General features: G+C 44.3%; 3 protein-coding genes across 8 annotated transcripts in view; all 3 read right to left on the bottom strand.

Moving 5' to 3' along the window:
- The window catches only part of LOC146585607 (protein mono-ADP-ribosyltransferase PARP11-like), a 22,134-nt gene extending 18,638 nt beyond the window's left edge, over positions 1-3,496 (bottom strand). Inside the window, exons 1-2 of the mRNA XM_085322545.1 lie at positions 3,448-3,496; positions 924-956 (exon numbers count right to left, since the gene is read on the bottom strand). The gene's annotated coding sequence lies outside the window, so the exon portion shown is untranslated. The remainder of the gene's footprint in view (positions 1-923; positions 957-3,447) is intronic.
- Positions 3,497-6,873: 3,377 nt separating this feature from the next.
- Positions 6,874-15,816, bottom strand: LOC146585606 (protein mono-ADP-ribosyltransferase PARP12-like). Of its 5 annotated transcripts, XM_085322600.1 has the most exons (9): positions 15,571-15,816; positions 15,261-15,382; positions 13,979-14,126; positions 13,079-13,199; positions 11,871-11,982; positions 10,595-10,673; positions 9,668-9,798; positions 7,755-7,906; positions 6,874-7,216 (listed from the first exon to the last, which is right to left on the bottom strand). In XM_085322600.1, exons 3-9 carry the CDS (start codon positions 14,036-14,038, stop codon positions 6,936-6,938), a joined length of 936 nt encoding a protein of 311 aa, XP_085178726.1. In that variant the 5' UTR covers positions 14,039-14,126; positions 15,261-15,382; positions 15,571-15,816; the 3' UTR covers positions 6,874-6,935. The 5 variants fall into 5 exon arrangements, with proteins under 5 accessions (XP_085178726.1, XP_085178725.1, XP_085178730.1 ...); XM_085322599.1 differs by having other exon boundaries at positions 15,261-15,816; XM_085322604.1 differs by having other exon boundaries at positions 9,668-9,741; positions 15,261-15,816.
- A 2,351-nt stretch (positions 15,817-18,167) lies between these two features.
- LOC146585605 (cystine/glutamate transporter-like) overlaps positions 18,168-19,652 on the bottom strand; it is a 17,371-nt gene continuing 15,886 nt past the window's right edge. For both annotated transcript variants that reach the window (XM_085322658.1, XM_085322659.1), the window contains exon 12: positions 18,168-19,529. In XM_085322658.1, the coding sequence (XP_085178784.1) occupies positions 19,465-19,529 (65 nt within the window). In that variant the 3' untranslated portion in view covers positions 18,168-19,464. The remainder of the gene's footprint in view (positions 19,530-19,652) is intronic.

Below are 19,652 nucleotides of genomic sequence, written 5' to 3'. Positions count from 1 at the left end.
AAAAAAAAAAAAAAAAAAAAAAAAAAAAAAAAAAAAGAGAGAGAGAGAGAGAGAGAAGGAAAGGAAAATAAGAAAAAGAAAATGAAAGAAAAGCTCAGCTTCTGGCAGATTGCTTAACAGTAGCCTTGAGAGCAAAATCTAAACTCAGTAGGAGTTCCTGAGCTGTTGTCCTCATCATTTTACAGCCCAGAAAATCATCTGATTTCCACATGCTCCCCGATGATAAGTTCTAAAAGATTTTTTCTTTCTTTTTTTGCCTGTGCTTGAATGCAGATGTACTGTTTTCAGTGCTCAAAGTGTGCCAGCCCATGGTATTCCCACTGAGTAGACACCTGATACTTGGCAAGTAGCAATACTATTATTCATTTCTTATCCAGAGTATTTCATTGTAGAAATCAATACTTCTGTTTTAATTTGTGTTACTCAACAAAACCTAAGCAAATGTGGAATAGATCTCCCGCCTGCAAAGTCCACGTCCCTTACGCTGCCCACTGAAATGAGCTACTTCCCATGATGAGCTTATGCACCTCTCAGGAATTCACACTACAACTAATTAGAGAATTTTGCTATTTTTGTATCTCAGTTTAGATAGAGAAGAGTCTTGTGGATGGTCCTCCTAGCCCTTATGTTATGAAGTTTTTGCTTTACTAACAAGTCTTCTAAGTTATGGTCCAGATTTAGGAAACTCCCTAGACATCCCGTGTTAATGGGAAATGCTAGAAAGAGAGAAAGAGAGAGAGGGAGAGAGACAGAGCAAAAGACAGCAAGAAAAAGAGCAAAAGAGAGCAAAAGAGAGTGATAGGGAAGGAGAGAGAGAGAGAAAGACAGGAGGGGGGGAGGGAGAGAGGGAGAGTGAAATCTAAAGGCAGATTTGAGAAGGAAGAAAAAAGCAGCTGAGTGGGAAACGTCATAGAGTTACTCACCGTATGCAGAAATGGCAGGAACTGGAGGATGTGCTGATGGAAAAAACTGATTTTTAATACTGCTGTCACAAAGTTTGGGTTTGCTTAGTAGCCTACAGTCTGGTGAAGCAAATGAATTACATCCTCAGATTGCACTAATGAAATGTGAAGAGAACTGTGCTTGTAATGAACTTGAGCTGCTCGGTGCGAGAAACCCCCCAAAATTTTTTTAAAAAATGGAGCTGTTTATGAAGCTTTCAGTCAAAACACATAATGTGAAGGGAAGGGATGCGCAGTCTCTAATACGGGATCCGATTGTATGAGGATCGGAGAGGCAAAGGGATGGAGGTCAGAACCTGCTTGTCGTCAGTGGGAAGAACGGGAGGATGGAAACCTTCAGAGCAGAGGCAGAACAGAGCACAGGTTTTAGACAGAGCCTGAGTAGGGGGTGAACCAAACCAATCACAAACCTATAGGAATATTCAAAAGGTAAACGACTTGGAAGGTGCAAGGGGATAGCTGCAAGATGCAATCAGAACAAGTCTGCAAGAAGTAAGCGTGAGAGTGTGCACAAAGCATAGAAGAAAGCAGAGACCTAAGGAACTAAGAAACATCTCTTCCGGACTTTGTGAAGTGAAAACAATTTTGAGAAAAAAGAATTAAAAAAAAAGGACTAAGATCTTTAAAAAAGAAAAAAGAAAAAAAAAAAGACCAAGATGCTTCACAAGAAGTAAGGATTCAGAGATYACGCAGTGAAAAGAAGGTTGTCTTTAGGAGTGGTAAAGACAYAACTTCCACCTGTGACTGAAATGTCATATGTAGATGCTTCTGAAATATTTGCAGGTTGGACACAGGCATGTGTCCTTATTAATGGGTCCTCTGACATTGTAGAAAAGCATCTGGAAGGAAAATCTAACCTTATTAAGCAGTTAGCTAAGAGCCAGGCCAGCTATTACTCCTGCTCATTTTCACGAGCTAGATGTAAAGGTGATCTTGGAAAGACACCTTTTGTTTTGGAATTGTTTTGGGAAGGGGAGTGTCAAGTCCAGGACTCAATGTGCCAGATAGGAGGTTTCATCACAAGAAACGGGGCTGCAGAAGAACATGAACAGCTAGAAWAATTTGTTCCCAGAGCAGTAGGAGCCTGGCTCTTACAGATATGTTTTCTGCAGCCCCGAGCCGAGAGCCCCAAAACACCTCCATCACTGCCACAAATACCAGTGGATTCTGGGACTGCTATTCCCTTGATCTAGAAATAGCATTGTTAAGTAATGCAACTGTTGGACACATCATGCCAAAAAGAAAAAAAATCTACATTTTCTACACCTGCCACCCATAAGGCAGAATTCTTAAAAAGGCTGAAAAGTCTAATTTGACACCACTGAAAAAAGAAAGCCTGAAAACTTGCTGAGTTGTTACTTAATAGAAAACTTAGAACAGCTGAATTAATATGTAACCAGTGATATTAAAATCAGGAATACTGAGAAGGTGTAAGATCGTCACAAGAAAATCAATTAGAAATACATTATGAGGAAAAGATCCCTTGAGCTAACATCTTTTCAAGCATAGAAAAACACAGCACACATCTAAGCATGAGTAAGAAATACGTTATTTGTATGTGTTTCGAGTGCAATCGGTTCTTATAAAGTTGCTGCCATTCTGAGGCAATTACTAAAGAAATTACCAGAGAAGCTGGGCAGCCCTCAAGCAGCCTCTCCGGAAGATCACGAAAAGAGGATGAGGAAGGGTCACGCTGTGGCAGCAGGATCCAGGGCCCCAGTGCCTTCCCAGGAGGTGCCCGCCACCCGCATCCCCCTCCAGCTCGCCCAAAGTCAGCTCTCCCCCGTCCCACTCCCAGCTGCATCCAACTGKTTTCCCACATGGATCAGAACAAATAAAAATAACCTTTCTTCGCAGGGCTCTTTCTGCCCTTGCTGTGCTCCCCGTGTGGGGGTTAGTGGGCAGCTTCCCGCACGCTGACCCGGTTCCTCCTTGGCAGCCACCCTCCCCACCTGTCCCAGAAGCAGCGTGGCACTTTTAGTTTCTTTTTCAGAATCGCCATTGCCTTTGCTTCTTCTTCCTTCTCTCACACAAGCAGAAGACGATTTGCTTTATGAGTGTGAGTGACTGGATATTTATCTAAAACAGACTAGATATTTATCTAAAACACACCGAAAGGTCTTGCTCGAGGGCTCCTCAGCAGATGCCYGGCCCTCAGCAGAGCTCTCTCTCTTCGGTCCCCCTGCATCTGCCCCAGTCCTGCAAACCTCCCCATGGAGGTCTGCTGGCACATGTCGTATGGATTAAAGCTACAGTGTTCTCCTAACAGACAGCATATTTGAAAGGTGGTAAATCCATGAGTGAAGATGCCACCGGCTCATTTCATTTCATGTAGAAGGCGACTTTCCTTCCTACCCTTCAGCAAAACAGAGTCTCCGAAGTGGGCAGGCTCAAGGGCAAGCCCACCCCTACAGCCAACTATCCAATTTCAGCTTTGCTGCAAGAGAAAACAACAAGCTCCACAGAAAGCAGTTTGGCTACTCACAGAGTTCCTCACAGTTCCTCACACCAGACCTTCTCCATCACAGTCTTAGTGGCTCTGAGGTTGCTGGTCACATGTGTCTGAGTCAGACATCATTTAACCCTTTCTCATCAGGATAGAGAACACTTAAAATACATACTTTTTCAGAAAAAAAAAAAGAAAAACCTGTAAATCTGTCAAATCCACACTTAATGCCTGTCAACAATTCCACCTGTCRCTGCCTGTTTGCCAGTATTTCTCTTCTAAAAGGATGTTCAGGAGTGCTTTTGTTCAAAGTTTCAGCACTTTACGATATACACAAGTACTCCAGAGTTAGCAGGAAGTTCAGCTGTGGAAGAATAAAAAAAAAAAAAAAAAAAAAAGGCGTGAACAAGGACTTTCATCAGTGGTTTCTGATCTCAGTCCCTCACCTACTGAGAATATGCTCAAATCAAATACTCTCAAATCAAAGCCTGCTTAGGCTATAGGTCTAATATCAATCCAAGACTATGGCAGTCAAAGACTATGCTGCATCCTCTCCCCTTTTCATCATCAGCATTGGCACAAGCACTTGTGTAAGAAGGCAAAGCTGGGAACTCTTGTTCTGAACCCAAAACTTCCTGAACATTGTATTTTGGATTTGGGTTTTTTTGTTTGCCTCCCCCTCCTTTTTTTTTAAGTCAGTTTTTGACTAGATGAACGTCCKGGATATGATCTTCTCCACCTCAACACAGTCACTTGCACTGGCTTTGGGGAAACCACAGGAATGCATATCTAGAGGCAGGAAGGCCCCTTTGGTAGTGCCTCAAATTTACACTTACCTACAAGGACCCCAAAATAGTGTGAGCTCCTCAAGGAGCACTTCCACTTTCATTTGACCAACAAAGTCAGAAATAGCTACCTTTCAGTAGAGTCACAAATCTCAATGCAACATTACAGTTCCATACAACAGATCCTTTACTGGTCTTTTAAAAATAATTCTCATGATCTAATTTCTGRAGACTTTCCTCTGCACTCAGGAACAATTTTTACTTATTCGAAAACCTACGTTTCTTCCAACCCTTCTCTGCTTGCTTACATTCATCTTCTCCTCTTTCTTCATATTCTRCTTCCTCGGACTAACATGAATCCCCTCTTCAGCAATCAGCTTGCCACTCACCGTGAGCTCTTGCTTACCTTCTCCTGGCCTTCCTGAGGAGGTGGACATCACACCCCGAAGTCCCCTTTGCCATAAAGAGATTTRTCCCACATCGTGTTTGGCTTCTTTCTCATAGCAGGGAAGAATGAGGGAAGCCTATTTGTATAAGCGTGTCCTTCGACAGTGTGTGTTTTTCAACTGGCAAAACTCTTCCCAAATCCCCCATTTCTTAGCCCCCCTCCTGCYCAAAGGCTGCACCCTGCCACCTGCTGATGGGGCCCTGGAGCAGGAGCAATGCTGAAAGGACCGAGGCAGAGTAACAGCCTAAAATGGCCTTTATTTTGTCTCTTCCCGTCCTGGCAAGCTGCGTTCATCTCCACATTCATTTTCTCCAGGCACTTGCTGMATTTTCCACAGGGGAGCCATCCTGAGTCCTGCTGGGCACCTGCTGGGCGCTGGCAGAGAGAGATTAAAAGCTAGAGAGCAATTGCAAAGCTTCCAAAACTGCTCCTCAGGCAAGGATGGGAATGTGAAGCGTAATATGTACTAATGAAACAGACTTTCAGAAGAGTGGGCAGGAAGCTCCCCGCCTTCTGGCTATACTTTTGGCTAAATAAAGTATATAGAAATTGAGCAAGTTCTTAAAATGAAAAAGAGCCATATGTAATCCTAATCCTCGCTATTTATATTTTTTTAACAGCTTAATACCACCAACTGATTCAGTGAATGCTAGAACCTGGGATCAGGACTCTGGTAGTCTCTTCCAACTCAGATATTTCCCTCCTGTTTCCACTCAACAGGCACACAGGATTTGGAGATGGTCTCACGACAATTACGGGACTCTCTCAGTTACTGTTTGTGCATCTGATGGGCAGATTCATGTTTGCTCAAAGCACAGGATGAAATTCTATGCAGTGGACATATCCTCAGCAAACAGCACTCCAGAATCACTGCACTTCTCAGATGCAGTGGTACTGAGAGCAGAGGAAAGCGATTGACTGTTGCACACTTCTTTCCTTACTGAGGAAGGTGCAAGGCAGACAACTTGCCACTACTTTCTTTCTTTCTTTCCATTAAGAAATACTGTATTCAGAGAAAAGTACGTTTACATGACTTTGACCTTTACCCTGAGTACACTGAAAACTCTCTGCTTATATATGGCTGACAAGATTAGATATCTAATTTGTGCAAGAACTACTTTCAGGTTCTAGCTGTAATTCATTCAGCTCCCTGTAGAAGAAATGGGACATGGAAATACACTAAATGTGGCAGCTACAGAACTCTACAGACACTGCATTTCTGACATTTTTTAAGGGCATTGATTGTGTCTGAAGATAGCAGTATTTAGGAAAGCTGTTGAAATCTTACACACATCCACGCTCTTGGTTCCTCCCACTCATGGCATGGACAGAAGAGCCACTTGTGCACTATTTTCTGAATTGCAACAGTTTACAACMAGGCTGTTTTAAAATAAACCCTTAATTTTATCAGCCATCCCAACTGTTACCCTRGTGTCTCCCAGGTTTCAAGTATTATCTGTCATCCAAGCCCTCCCCATCYTTCCCAATCAGAGCACACACAGCTGAGATGCTTCTGAGTCACCCAGAGAAGTGCCAGGTGACTGCATGGCCATTTAAAAYAACCCACCACCAACTTCAGTCTGTTGGGTGGCTGTGCTACCAGCCATCCCTCACATGGCTATGTTTTCTCCCAAATCACTCGTTCAAGTGCTGCCTCTACAGGCCAGGCACAGCCCCACTGTTGGTCCTTAATCAGCTCATTGTAGACTTCCTCCTTGCTCACAATGTGGCCCTGTGGGCCACAGTAGCTGGAATATCCCAAGTTCTCTTGACCTAAACGTGTGGAAGCGCTGCTGTGCGACAAGGAGTTACCCGATGGTGACAGGACAAGGACATTGACACTTGGATATGGTGTCACCAGTGGGATGGGCAGGGTAAGCAGTACTGACAGCAATGTGATCAGGAAACAAAGCAAAGTTCACCCCCAAGGTTAATTATAAGGTTTCCAGGATGCAGGAATTTAATGCCAYTTACTGGAACAGCAGGTTATTACTCCTTCCTTGCACACTATGGTGCAGGTGCTTTCACTTTTCTTCCTTCAGCATTTCCCACTCAGCACATCAGCCCCATCCCAGGCTAGAGAAAGTAGAAGATAAAATTTAGCACTTCCACTGAGCGGTGCCAAACAAACTATGTCAAAAATCCTTCAGGGGATTGGTCTTGGTTCATAACAGATGTTCTATAGCATCTCAAAGAAAAAATGTTTTATACAGCAAGTACTAAAATTGTGCATACATTAAAAAAAGATTTATAAAAGTATCTCAGAGTTAGTCCAAATAAATTTCTGTCGTCCTTTAAAGGATCATACACCTGGACTCTCTGCTATACTCCAGAATATAGGCAGGGTAAATCTGATGCTTCTCGAAGATCACGAAGATGGAAGGATCCCCTGGATCATCCACACAGCTGTCATAAAGCCTGTTTACATTCCCCGGTCTGGGYGGAGGACGAAGRWAKKMTSWGTKYCCCTGAACAAAGTCTCCGACAAGAACATGAGCTACAAACATGCTCTGGTGACCAGTGCCGGATGAGCAGTATTGATGAGAATAACTGGCATCTCTGGCAAAGTAGCTTCCTAGGGAGCAAAGAAAGCCACATGTAAGAAAATACATTAATGTATTAGTACATGAAGCAAAGCAACAAACAGCTGCTACTGGCACTTTGACAACCACCAAGTCAGCAAGCACCTTGTTCTCGTTCCCACTCCACAAAGCTCTAAACACAGCCTTGCCAGGTGCCTTTTCTCCATCCACCTCGCAGCCCTCCCTGACCAAAAGTTCTGCTTAACAGCAGGTACTGGAGGCAAGGAGGGATGTTTCCAGTCCCACCAGAAGCACGCTTGCTGCTGACACCACCTGCAGTGAGCGCACGGAGGCAGGTGGACAGGAGAGTGGTGTCAGCACCAGTCAGTCCCCTCACAGCARCCCACAGACCTGGCTGGCACTGGCAGCCCGCAGCATCGGTAGCCTACTGCTGCAGCCCCTGCATCAGCTTCTCCCGGGTCAGCAGAGGTCCTGTCTCAGCACGCTGCACCCCGCCATCGCTCAGGGACCCCTCYCTGCCTCCTTGCCATGGCTGGACCTGCCCTGAAACACAGGCTCTTGCCCTCCTACCTTTTCCATACAGCGTCCCGTGAGCCCCGCAGACTCGCCAGTCGAAATTCTGCTCGCAGATGGCAGCTAGGTGGGATGAGCTTGTGCCGTGGAACAGGAGCCGCTCATCCACCCATCTCGAATTCTTGACCTTCTTCATCTGCTCCTTCTGCCTATGGATGAAAATGAAAGATAAATTATTCTGGTTCAAATAAGGGCAATTTCCAAACCCAACTCCTCCTCCTTTTGAATTATGGAGGAACAGTGGCACAAAACACTCCAAGTGGGTTTACTGCATGCTTTGCACTGTGTTGACACCCTACTGCACAGCTGGCTCTTTCCAGACAACAGAAAGATCTCAGCATCATTACAGACCATGTCACCCATAACTTCTTACCATATCAGAGAATGAAAAGACAAACATCTCCTGACTGCAAATTGGTCAGTTCTCAGGTTACATAAATCCTGAATGCATAAACACAGTTTATAAAACCAAATTGTATGAAGTCACAAGTCATGAGACCATTTAATAAAAATGATTTTATCTCTATCCATACTTCTATCCCGAAAGTTCCCAGCTTTTAAAGTATCCAGTGTGGAAGAGACTAAGAAATAACAAGAACAAATGTGAAAAGCCACAGCTCAGTCGCAATGCTAGATAAAAGGAATAGAAAGGCGTTTTTTGAGTAACGTTAGTAAGAACAACACATACAGCTGGTTAGGCAGTGTGATTAAAGGATCATCCCTTTGCACACAAAGGAGCACAGAGGAACAGTGATGGGGGGAGACCCCAATAACCTTGTCAGAGAAAGGAGCTCCTGCCCCAGCCCCTCTCCAGGTTGTCCCACGGGAGCCATCAGCCTGTGGGCCAGGGGGACACCCTGCACCATAAGCCAAAGGGAGAGACTCTCTAGGTCACCTTGCAGACCAAGGATGGTCACTACCTTGGGGTTTGGAACCTGTTACGAGGTGCAAGGGAAGAACATTTGGAGATTGCACAAGACTTCTTACAGGATGTTAGGGGGAAGGATCACTGTGGGGAAAGGGAGGGACCAAGGCAGTCTAGGGAGGAACAAGCATGGGAAAATGGAGAGATGAGGGGATAAAGGGGAGCAGTTGCATGCAAACATGCTGCTTGTCAGTTTGCTTTTCTGGCCATGCCCTGCACCTGGTCTCCACAGTCTGTCCTGTCTCCTCCTTAAAACTGCATTTCTGACTATTTTTCTGGGTCTGGAGGGACTCTCTACTCTGCGTACATGTGTGTGTACGAAGGTCTGTGGTGCCAGCAGCTGAGTAAGTATATATGCCAGTACGTGAGAGCTAGCAGCTCTCAAGCCTGGCTAGTAGGATAAGGGGCCTAGAAGCTAGGCACTAAAGTGGTCATAAGTTTGTGGCAGATACTAGAGAGACCAGGGGGTCTGAGAACTGGCTACCTGAGGGATCAGGAGGTCCTGATGGGAGAAACAGTGGGGTCTGGGGGCTGGCTGAGAGACCTGTTTGCATGTGTGTGACACAGYTGGGGAGCTGGGGACAGGGGTGGCAACTGGTTGGATTAAGCGTCTAAGGCCAGCTGCTGCAGGGATCCATGCTGTATGTATGTGTTCCCCACTAATAGGCCTTTATACTGATCAGCCAGAAAGGACAACGGGATGAGGCCACTGATGCTGTTTGCATTTGTGAGTRCTGTGTTTTCTGTCTGTGCTGAACTGTGTGGCTGGTCATGCATATATSTTTATGCTTTGTACATACGCCTGCTGGAAATAAATGCTCAGCCTCGCTACTGGGCAGACCTGGGGACACCTGGTCACCTCTGTCAGGCCTCCTGATTCAGCAGTCTGTAAGAATACTATACCAGGAACCACCAGTGCTTTTCTGCCATTAGAATAACAAAACAAAACAAAACAAAGCAAAAAACAAACAAACAAGATACAAACCACTGAAAAACTTGCCAAAGTGCTGGGTTCTGGATCCTCTGCAGTCTGCGGATGCTGTAATCTTTCATTGTCTTCTGAAACAGACTTTCAATTTTTTTGTATTCACTGGCAGYGTAACTGAGTTCTACCAACTGAAGTTTTTAAACATACAAAAAATGAAGTGTCAAAGGTTTTCCATACCAATCCTTCCAAAGGATTCATCAGCCTCATCTCATTAAAGGGAAAAGCCCTATCATTACATTCACAAGTTTTTCCTGTCTTCCCCAGTTAACCATCATCTCCCCTCGTTCACTCCCACTTCTCATTTTAAATACGGATACTGAGGGCTGGCTGCRCAAGAAAATGAATGCTTCCCCACAYGAGCTTGTTTCAGTGGACACACTTCTGCACCTAGACTACTTTTACTTCAGAGTAGCCTGGAACAGAAATGCACAACAGTATTCAGGGTGCAGAACAGTGACTCTACTTCACTTTAATTTGACATCCTAGCTCCTCCTGCATTAGTTTCCTTACGGGAATCTAGGTTCACTACAGCAAATAGCATTTTGCCTCAAATATACCAATGAAATACTTTGAACCCCTTCAATACGCMATTCATCCAGTCTATCAGAGGATCAGGTGCCTTCGGAGAACACGAAGGAGAGGTCAAACCAGCAGCGGCCAAAAGGCCATCCTTATGCCCATGTGGTATACGCTTGGGGCCTCAGAAAGTCTCCCAGGAGACACAGGCCTATTCTGAATGTGAAACTGTTCAGTCTTATCTATTCTCAGAGCTGTGCGTTTCATAAGACAGGTTTAAAAGCTGGGCATGCTTCAAGAGTCTTAGTCTTTGGAGCCGAGTATCATATTTTACACAGTTTACTTCKCAGAAGAATTGATTATGGATGCAGTTTGCCCTACATATTGGAGAGGTAAAAGAGGATGTACCTTGTACCCTATATCAGGCAGTGCGGATTGGTCCCATTCTGGAGGATAGAGAGAACACATCAGAGTTGTGTGTAACTGGCTGCAGAGAAGAAAAAGGAGCAATTCAGCTGATGATACTTCAATGAAGTCCCCTACCAGAGAACGAAGACGGCTCTATGGCAGCCTTCAGGCATCTCTGGGTTTTTTTTTTACACTCCACGTAACAGTTCGCTCTGTCTCCAGTTTGGTTTCCGTAAATAACCTAGCGTCACTAACGTGTTTCTTTCCAGGTGAAGACACTGTAGGAGAGCTTCAGTCTAGAAGTAACACAGGCTCATAGCCAGATGGTTTGTACAACTGATCCCAGATAACCTCCATTCTAGCTGCTTGAACCTCTAGGAAACTAGAAGGTGAGCTCCTTCTCTCTCCATCTGTCTCATCTTTAAACAGCTGGTCAGATCCATGGCCTGCCTCTACCAGCCTCCCAGGCCAGCCAGAGGGATGTACAGGAAGTCTTGCATGGACAGTTGTGCTTCCATTAGTCACCACGTGCTTAACAACTTCCAGCACAAGTCCTTAGTAGCCCTCCTGGCATGAATATTTTGCCCCAAAGTACAGAAGTATTAGCATCCATACAGAAGCTTGGATTTGTTTTTTGTTTAAATCAGCCAAACAGTTGGCTTCAAATATCCTACCTGCTGGTGATTTTCTGAAGCCCCAAAAGGCTCTTCTTAAAGTAAAGCAGTAGCACAACTATCTATTACACCAGGTATGCTCAATTCTGTCAAGCTGAACTTCCTTTTAAAAAGCAATATGACAGAAGTATCCCAAATAAATGCATCTAGTTCGTTTTATTTAGGGGAATTTGCCTATGCATTTCATTTTATTCTCTGCTCTCTGAGAGATAGCATTATCTACTCCACAGTTCCTGGGACAGGCAGTCCCTTGCTTCTACTCCTTGCACTGTTTAGAACTGTTAGGGTACAAACATTAGGACTAAATATTCCCCTAGGGTCAGCCCTATGTGACCTTGCCCTTACAGAGGAAACAAATCTACTCTAGGGGTCCTCATGGCTGCCAGAAACTGCTGCAAAACATCCCTCAAGCACATTTCACAGAGTTGTTGCAATAGCTTATAAATACTATCATAGCAAAACTTAACATTAAGCTGATCAGCAAAAGATGTCTAAAAATGAATTTAAGAAATCTGGAAAAGAATTCTAACGAGGCAGGAAAAACTTCTCAGTAGAGAGGCACTATCATCTAGAGGCATTATTAAATAATTAACATATTGTACCTTCTTTCTTGTCCACTTCCAGAAGACAGAAATCCTGGCAATCGGACAACTTTTCTTCGAGTTTCATAGATCAAATTTCTTTGGACCATGTCTTGAAAGAAAAACATGATGACTCAATAATTAGGCAATTTATTGTCAGGCACACATTTCTGTGTGTTAAAAAAAAAGAAAGCAAGAAAATGAAGGTAGCCCTCAATACTGAAAGATAATATTCTTTCCCACCCCATGCTTCACAGCTTGAGATAATTTCTGCTTGTGCTATGTCTGCTTGGAAATCAGTAATGTCCAGTTGGAAGCTCACAGGATGTTTTCTTTTGTCCTTCTGCCTTTATCTTGGAGGAAATGGGAATGATTGCTAGCACAGCTTGTGAAGGCAACACCCCAATTACTCCTGCACATGGCCCAGAGTTTACCTCCAGGAGCTGCTGTTCACATCCAGGCTGTTGGCCAGAGAAAACTATATCTGATGTCTGACTTACAGCAGAGAAGTGTTTTTGATATGACAGAAGTCATAAATCTATTTTTCCTGGCAGTGCCGGATTGTCACTTGGTGCAAAAAGGCAGTCCTCTCTTTTTGGTCACAGAGCACACACTGCATGACAGAGCTAGTTATCCAAGGCTTCCTGTTTTAAACACCAATTTCTGTTCATACCAGGGAACAGATCTAAACTTTGTAAAACTAAAATTAATTTTAGGATGGTTAAATAAATTATGAAAAAATTAGGAACAGAAGAGCGTTTCTGTTTCTCCTTCCTTCTCTCTGGAATCAATCCTTATTTTTCCTTTGCTGTGCTAGGTGTTTTCTCTCCCCATAACTAGCCTGCAAGAATATCTACCAGGCTCACTTGACCATTTGACATTTCAGTTCTTTTTATTTTTTTCTTTATTATTTCCCCTTTTTGCTCGTATAAGCCCTGATGCATAAGCCAGATGCTGTGGAGAGTTTACTCTCTGTTCTTGTTCTGAATATATGGCATTGCCAAAGATGTTTTTTTGATTACAGATGGACAAGTATAGAAGCTTGAGCAGGGTATGTCAAAATTGCAGAAAAATGCATTTAATTTTCATGGTCTGCTCAGAGAACACTTACAAAAGGGAAAAACATGTTCAAAGAAATCCAGACACAGGGTGACAGTTGTGTGTATGAAGGATGCTACCTTAGAGTCAGCTACACTGTGTAATGAACTTTAAATTAAGAGATACTTCACCTCCAAAGTTTATCTCATATTGCTGAGAACCAGCCCTGAACAACAGAGTGCCTTTCTGATTAGCTAAAAATGCTTTCTCCAGATCTGCAGATGTTACTGTGGCAGAGCAATGATCCGGATGCTAGAAAAAGAACAAAGAAATTATACTTGTTAGAAACTGGCCTTTGGTTGAGGTGACACTGCAGGTACACATCAGTGTTTCACCCATAACCTATTCCCTTTTTATTAGATGACTTTGTTAAATAAGGTTTCTGCACTGAGTGCAACCATTCAATATAATGTCGAAAGTACCAAAGACACCAAGCTATATTTATTCAAAAATTTACCACCATCCCTCTCAGGACCCACAGTTTAGCCACCTTCTGCTCACTGTTTCCTGAGAACTCCTGTAGGGCACCACTTGCAGCCCTCTTAATGGGGAACACAACACAACACAGGAGCTTCCACGGGAGATGTAATCAGCTGGGCAGATAGCTGTATCAACAGGCAAGGGTAGGGATGTGAAGGCCCCAGGTTAATAATGGGATGCCATTTTAAACTAATCTCTAAGACTTCAATCATTTTGCTCTTCAGGATCATAGTGGTATCCACCACAGAGAATAGCTGCTAGCTACAACAGGAAGAAGTGTTCAGCCTGTGGGGGTCGGCTTCAATGAGAAGAGTTCTATCACCTCTGGAAAAATACACTAGTTTTCAAAGGTAGTCTTCTGAAAGCTTTCACAGAGCATCAGCACTGCTTTGAGGGACTATGAACAAGACAATTCCACCAGGTCATCAGAAGAGCATTGCAAGGACATCCACGATTTATGTAAAGGATACAAGCTGTAAAACAATGTGCCCTAAATAACTCTCCCCAGATGGCTCAATGAGGGCTTTTGGCATCAGCTCAATTGCTCTCACCTGTTTGCCATACTCAATCCACTGCCCAGAATCATCAAGCCAATACCAGGCGTATGTCATTCTGGGAGCTGGTGACAGGTAGGTGGACAGGTGAGTCCAAGGATAAAACCGGTGCAGAAGAGTCAGTCAGCTTCTGGCTGCTTCAAGCCTAATATTGAGAGAGAAATCCAGACTCAGTACTGGTGTTTTCCAAAACTGTCAGACTGTTTGCTATCCCTGGTGAGATCAGAACTCAAATCACTTCCCAGAAAAGGAATCCCTTCTGGTTTGAGATTAGAGTTCAACTGCGACCAGTTCTGTAGCTTGGACCTTGGCCACCATTCTTCTCTAGAATACATTTTTTGAAGAAAATGCAACTGGCACAGCAAACTGTTTGCTACACTAAGGCCAAAGGTGCYGTCCACCTAGCAGCAGTAAGACTTGTGCTTTCGGTGGGTGCTCGCAGCCTCCCCTCTCTTACCAATCGGGAGGGCAAAGCAGCTGCTCAGAGTTACTCAGTAAGCAGAGGGGGGCACAAAACACTCACAAGCTTAAGTCCAAGCCCTTGCGCTCTCTCCCCGAGATGCTTAGCTGCCTTTGACACCCCACGGCGCTTTGGCAGGTCTCATCCACGCGCGGCGGGCTAGTCGTGCTGGAAGGGAGGTTTAGCGGGAGGTGTTCCCGGCCAGAGATTGTCACGGTACAAAGGTTCGCGCACGCAAAGGCCTGGCGGCCACCTGGGTTTCAGCAATTAGTACTGAGGAACGGGTTTCCTGTGCAGCCCTTCAGCCAGCTCCATATCTTCCCGCCAGGCTGCTGCTGCTCTTTGGACACAGTATCAGCCAGGCYCCTTCCTAGAAAAATGCTCCCAATTCGCTTTCAAATCCCAGTTGCAGGAGTTTCACAAAATCCTAGATTCTCGGCAGCTGTCTTTTTTTTTTTTTTTTCCATCTTATTTGTTTCTGCCACTCTTTCCCCCCCCCACCCTGTACACAGCTGCCAAAGCAGAAGAATTTGAAGCTTTTCTCCCTGGTTTGCCTCCACCCCTGTTCCCTCTCTCCCCACTCCGTGAACCCATGCTAAAGTCCCACCGAGCCCCACTGCTCCCGCTTTGCGCTGTTGCCATTTGCTTTCCAAAACCACAAGGTAAGTGCTGCTTTCACTTTCGTCCACTAGCAGCTTGGGCTCTCCTCAGGGTTGTTTTTTTTTTTCCCCTGTTGCCTCCAACCAAAAGGAAACAGAGGGGAAGCACTTAATGAAGCAGCAGAAATATTTCCCTGGTGGGACATGTAGCATCCTTCACCTTTTACTGAAGATTCACTATCTGGTCCTGTGCAACAGAAAGCTCGCTGACAAATTTGCACTTCATCTCTCCATAGCTGTAACTTCTATACGTAAAAAGCCACGCTCTCCCTGGTGTGCTCTCTGCTCGACACGGAGGAAGAAAGAAAGAATTAATGAAGTCAGAAACACAGCTTACGGTATCGCTAACTGCAAGCAGGTGTCCTTCCAGCAGACCTTAAGACAAAGTCCACAAACCACAGACTCTTACTTCCTTTTCCCCCCTCACTGCCTTCCCCTCCCAGCTTAACTTCGCTGAGCAAAGAAGAAACCTCAGAGCCGGGCACCCGCCGTCCTCCTGAGCACGTCTACTCGCGGAGCCCTGGTGCAGGGCTGCCCAGCCACCACSTCCGGGAGCCTGGGATGGCAGTCACGTGGCCGTGAGTCAGAGGAGCCCTCTTAACCCTTGCTCCACGTGCGAGGGGTCCCTCGTGTTCGTTGTGCTCTTCGGGCACGGACTGCAACCAGCCTGTCGGAGCTTCAGACGAACTCCTAGCGACGAGCCCGTGCGGCGGGGTCTCTCGCAAAGCATCGCTCCGTGAGAAGTCCTAGATGCCTTTCCRCTAGCCGCTGCCGCTTAGGAAGCGAAGCTAAATGGCGTTTCCTGCCTGTTATTGTCAGGGATGCACAGGCACTTGCCAGCTGTGAGCGGAAAGGGCAGTGGGGCTCACAGCATAGGCAGATGCGTCAGTAAAATCAGCATTCCTGTGAGCCAGCCTCGTTTAGCCCCATCGCTCGATTTCTGCCACTGTGCACCAACAGTTACCTTGCTGCGATTCCTCCCATTTTTCAAACGGRCAGGAAAACCCCATGCCTTTTCCTTTTGAGATTTCCTGCCAGGAGCATTTTCTACTAAACTGCATTCCTTTGAAGCCAAAATCTAATATTTCCTAACAAAGTGAACCTTTAACCTCAAAGCAGAAACGTGAATGCATGCTTCACRTGTGTTCTTCATGTTGGTTATAGCATTTCCGAGGGGGGAGATTGCAGTCTGCAGCACAGCACAAAGTGACCCAAACCAACTGAAAGCCGTCTAACTGCAGAGCTCTACAGGGCAGGGGAAAGTTAGCCCAGACCAAGCTCTGGGCTATCGAGAGTATTTTTATTCCTTTACCTTGAAATCAGAGCCTCCTCTCTATTTTTTTTTCTTTCAGCTGTAAGCAAAGAGAGGTGAGGAGCTTTCCCAGCCTGATCCCCAGCCTTTGTGTTCAAGAGGCTGGCYGGCTCCTCGTAGAGCACTGAAGCACGCGCTTAGCGGTACGTCAGGCAGTATTAACCACATAAACCTGTTCAGATGCATAAGCCTCTTCATTTTTTCCCCCACTCCTTCATATTACATGTAGTTGAATTGTCCAGAGCAGCTTTATTTCCTGATGATCTAGTCAGACCAGCTCAGCAGTGCTCTGTCTGAGTTTCCGGAAAAGTTGCCATTCTGAGCACGTTTTATAGAGATGGTATATAAAAAAAAATCCCACAGTGTGATTATAAAGTTGAAATTTCTGTTTATTCCCCATCTGGCCTCTTTTGACTGACTTTTGACCTCCCATATAGTAGCTGGCTCTCGTCTCCAGTCGTACAACCTTTATGCTTCTCTTTGACTGATGAGATTTATAGATTCAGATCCTGCAGGTTTATTTTTGCATATGTGAACTCTCTAGTAAAATATTCTCCTGATCTGAGGCCAAGAGCATCAGGAGACACAAGATACCAGTTCTAGGAAGAAATGCTCTAGCTTGGTGGAGAACATTTGCATAGCTTTGCTGGGAACATCATACCATCCTCCCTTCAAACAAACAAGTTGCCACCAATTGGAGGCTAAATTCATTGTAAAACTATACTCAGCTTCTGATCATTTTATTTTTATCCCTTTTTACTGCATCAGGAGCTGTGGTGGTGGTTTCTGCTGAACCTCTGATTTCTACTGTCAACATAACAGAGGAACTATAGCTGTCTGCATTTCCAGCGCCTGAAGAGCCTTTGAACAAATATCCTGTATCCTGCAAGATCATTTTACTGCACAGTCAGCAAAGGCACCAGAGTGTGGTTTCCCTGCATTTATCCAATGATTTATCATGTATAAACAAACTGTGATCCAGGAAGCAAGATTACTTGCTTTTTCTCACAAATTCCAGCCCCTTTTCTTTTTTCTCCTCAGAGGAAACAAATGAACAACAACAAAAAAAAGATGTTTCGCTCTCTCCACATGGGTTTTTGCAGACGCAGAGCAGCTCTGTTGTAACTTAGGCCCACTCCAAGGTTTGACGCGTGAGGACTGAGGCAAAGCATGCACCCTTAGCACGGGACCAAGCCAACAGTGTCTCAAGGCTCTACTTCGGGGTGTGGAAAAAACCAAAACCCAGTGTCTAAGGGGGTTGAGGCTGCATTTACGCTATCAGGGCTCTCTTGTTCGGCATTGTTTTCTGCACTGTGGTTCCCCACCACCCAGCCCGGAGACCTGCCTGAGGGGTGCTCAGGAAGGGGTGCAAAGCCCAGTGCAAGCGGTGCCAGTTCACACGCTGCCTGCTGCGCGGCTCACCCGTACCTACGAGTCCGGGAACATTTCTGAGTCTATCATCAGCTTGGTCTCACCTCAGACCACACTATCATTTGAAGCCTGCGTCATCTTTTGCAAGTTGTGRTGGTTTTCCCAGTTAGTCTAGATTTCCTTTTGGACAACATCCAGCAGCTTGTATATGAAATAATCTTGGGGGGGTGGGGAAGGAGAAAAAAAAAAGAAAAAAAAGCAGTGCTGGGAGACACTGCTCTCCCAGCTCTGTCTAGCACAAGAGCAAGAATTAGGCATAATAAGAAAAGCAGTTCTCAGTTGTTTTGGAAAACCTTTATTTATTTCTAAATCTTGATAGTGTGGTTCACAAGTTTGGATGGATTACATCAATTGTTATAAAYGCTACTTTGGTTTTACTCCAAGTAGATAGATGTATGATACAAAATATTTAAAATGCTTCACATTCTGCTCTTTCTCGCTCCAGGGGCTGTTAGACAATTTTCAATATACTGTTTCTGGTCCTTTAAGAGAAGATTAACATGTAAATCATTGTGAATAGCTAATTACTGTTTTATCTTGACATAACTTCACAACATTAGTAATGCTCATTGAAGTAATTCAATACTGGAAACCTTCCTTTCGTCAGTAGTTCAAATGAGCATCTAAACRCTCATTCAGGAAATCATTTGCCCACAGGTTTAAAATTAAAGCTCATGCATGAAGTTTTTCTTGCCTTCTTACCACACCAAAAAATTCACTTTTTTAAGGAATCTGCCCAAATTTCATTGAAGAATTTGCCTAATTAAAGGAAAACTGTATTTCACTGCAGCTGGACCAAAACTTGAGATTTCAGTTTGACTGGTATGATCAAGGTTTAGGTGGAGGGTGGGGAAGAAGAGGAGAACATATTTTGTCACATTCTTCTGGGTGTTCAGCTGGTTTCTGTTGGTACATTTTGAAATATCATTTCAGGAAAATAATACTCAACGTGAAATATTTTTTCAAATAAAAATAAAGCCATTCTACTTGCACAATGCTCAAAGCAAAGCATTCTGACCCTACTTWGCTATCGATTTAAATTTCAAATGATTTCCAAGTATTTTTTCATTAATCTGAATCTGCACTTTCTGGTAATGAAGTTTTATTCCCCTCACTTCTCCTTTCCAGTTCATTGACTTTATTTCTAATTTTTTGTCTCCATGCTCACTTCCCTTTATAATACTTGTCCACAGCACCATTTTGGATGACTACTACCATGTTTCTTCTTGAAGCAAGCTCACTTTTGTGAGTTTGACTTCCTTAAATTCTGCAGCAGGCTCTCTTCCTCTATTTGCCAGGTTAGGAAATCCAAAAACGCAGTAAAGTTAGGATCTTGGTTTTAAGTACACTCTTGAGGTAAAGAAAGCTTATTTCAATGAACTAGATTGATTTGCTTTTTTTAAAAAAAAAGAGAGAGAGAGAGAGAGCAAAAGAGCAGCTGTGACACACTCCTGCAGATCCCAAGTGGCAAGCTTGGGAACACTTGCAGCAAGATTTTGGCTCAGGAASATCTTCATTTGCAGTGATTAAAAGAATGAGAGCATGACTTGCTTTTGGTGGGACCAAAGGTATCAAAAATGCAGTAAGTATATTTTATCTTCTTTAAGTTGTGATGGCTTCCTCAGTAAGTCTTGATTTCTTGTTGGACTACTTCCAGAAGTACCTGCAATTTGTGTGTGAGATAATCTGAAGGGGGAGAAAAGGAAGAAGGTTTAATCTGGAAGATATATTGAGCTATGGCTGAAAATCAGTGCACCAGCTCTGATGGATGGATGGAGTTTTTTACGTAGGCAGATCACTGTATCTGTT

The sequence above is a fragment of the Rhea americana genome, unplaced genomic scaffold, assembly GCF_003343005.1.
Source record: "Rhea americana isolate MKP2758 unplaced genomic scaffold, rheAme1 scaffold_79, whole genome shotgun sequence".
NCBI classification, from domain to species: Eukaryota; Metazoa; Chordata; class Aves; order Rheiformes; family Rheidae; genus Rhea; species Rhea americana.
Note: the sequence above shows the minus strand (reverse complement) of the source record. Positions and strands in the feature narration are given on the sequence as shown.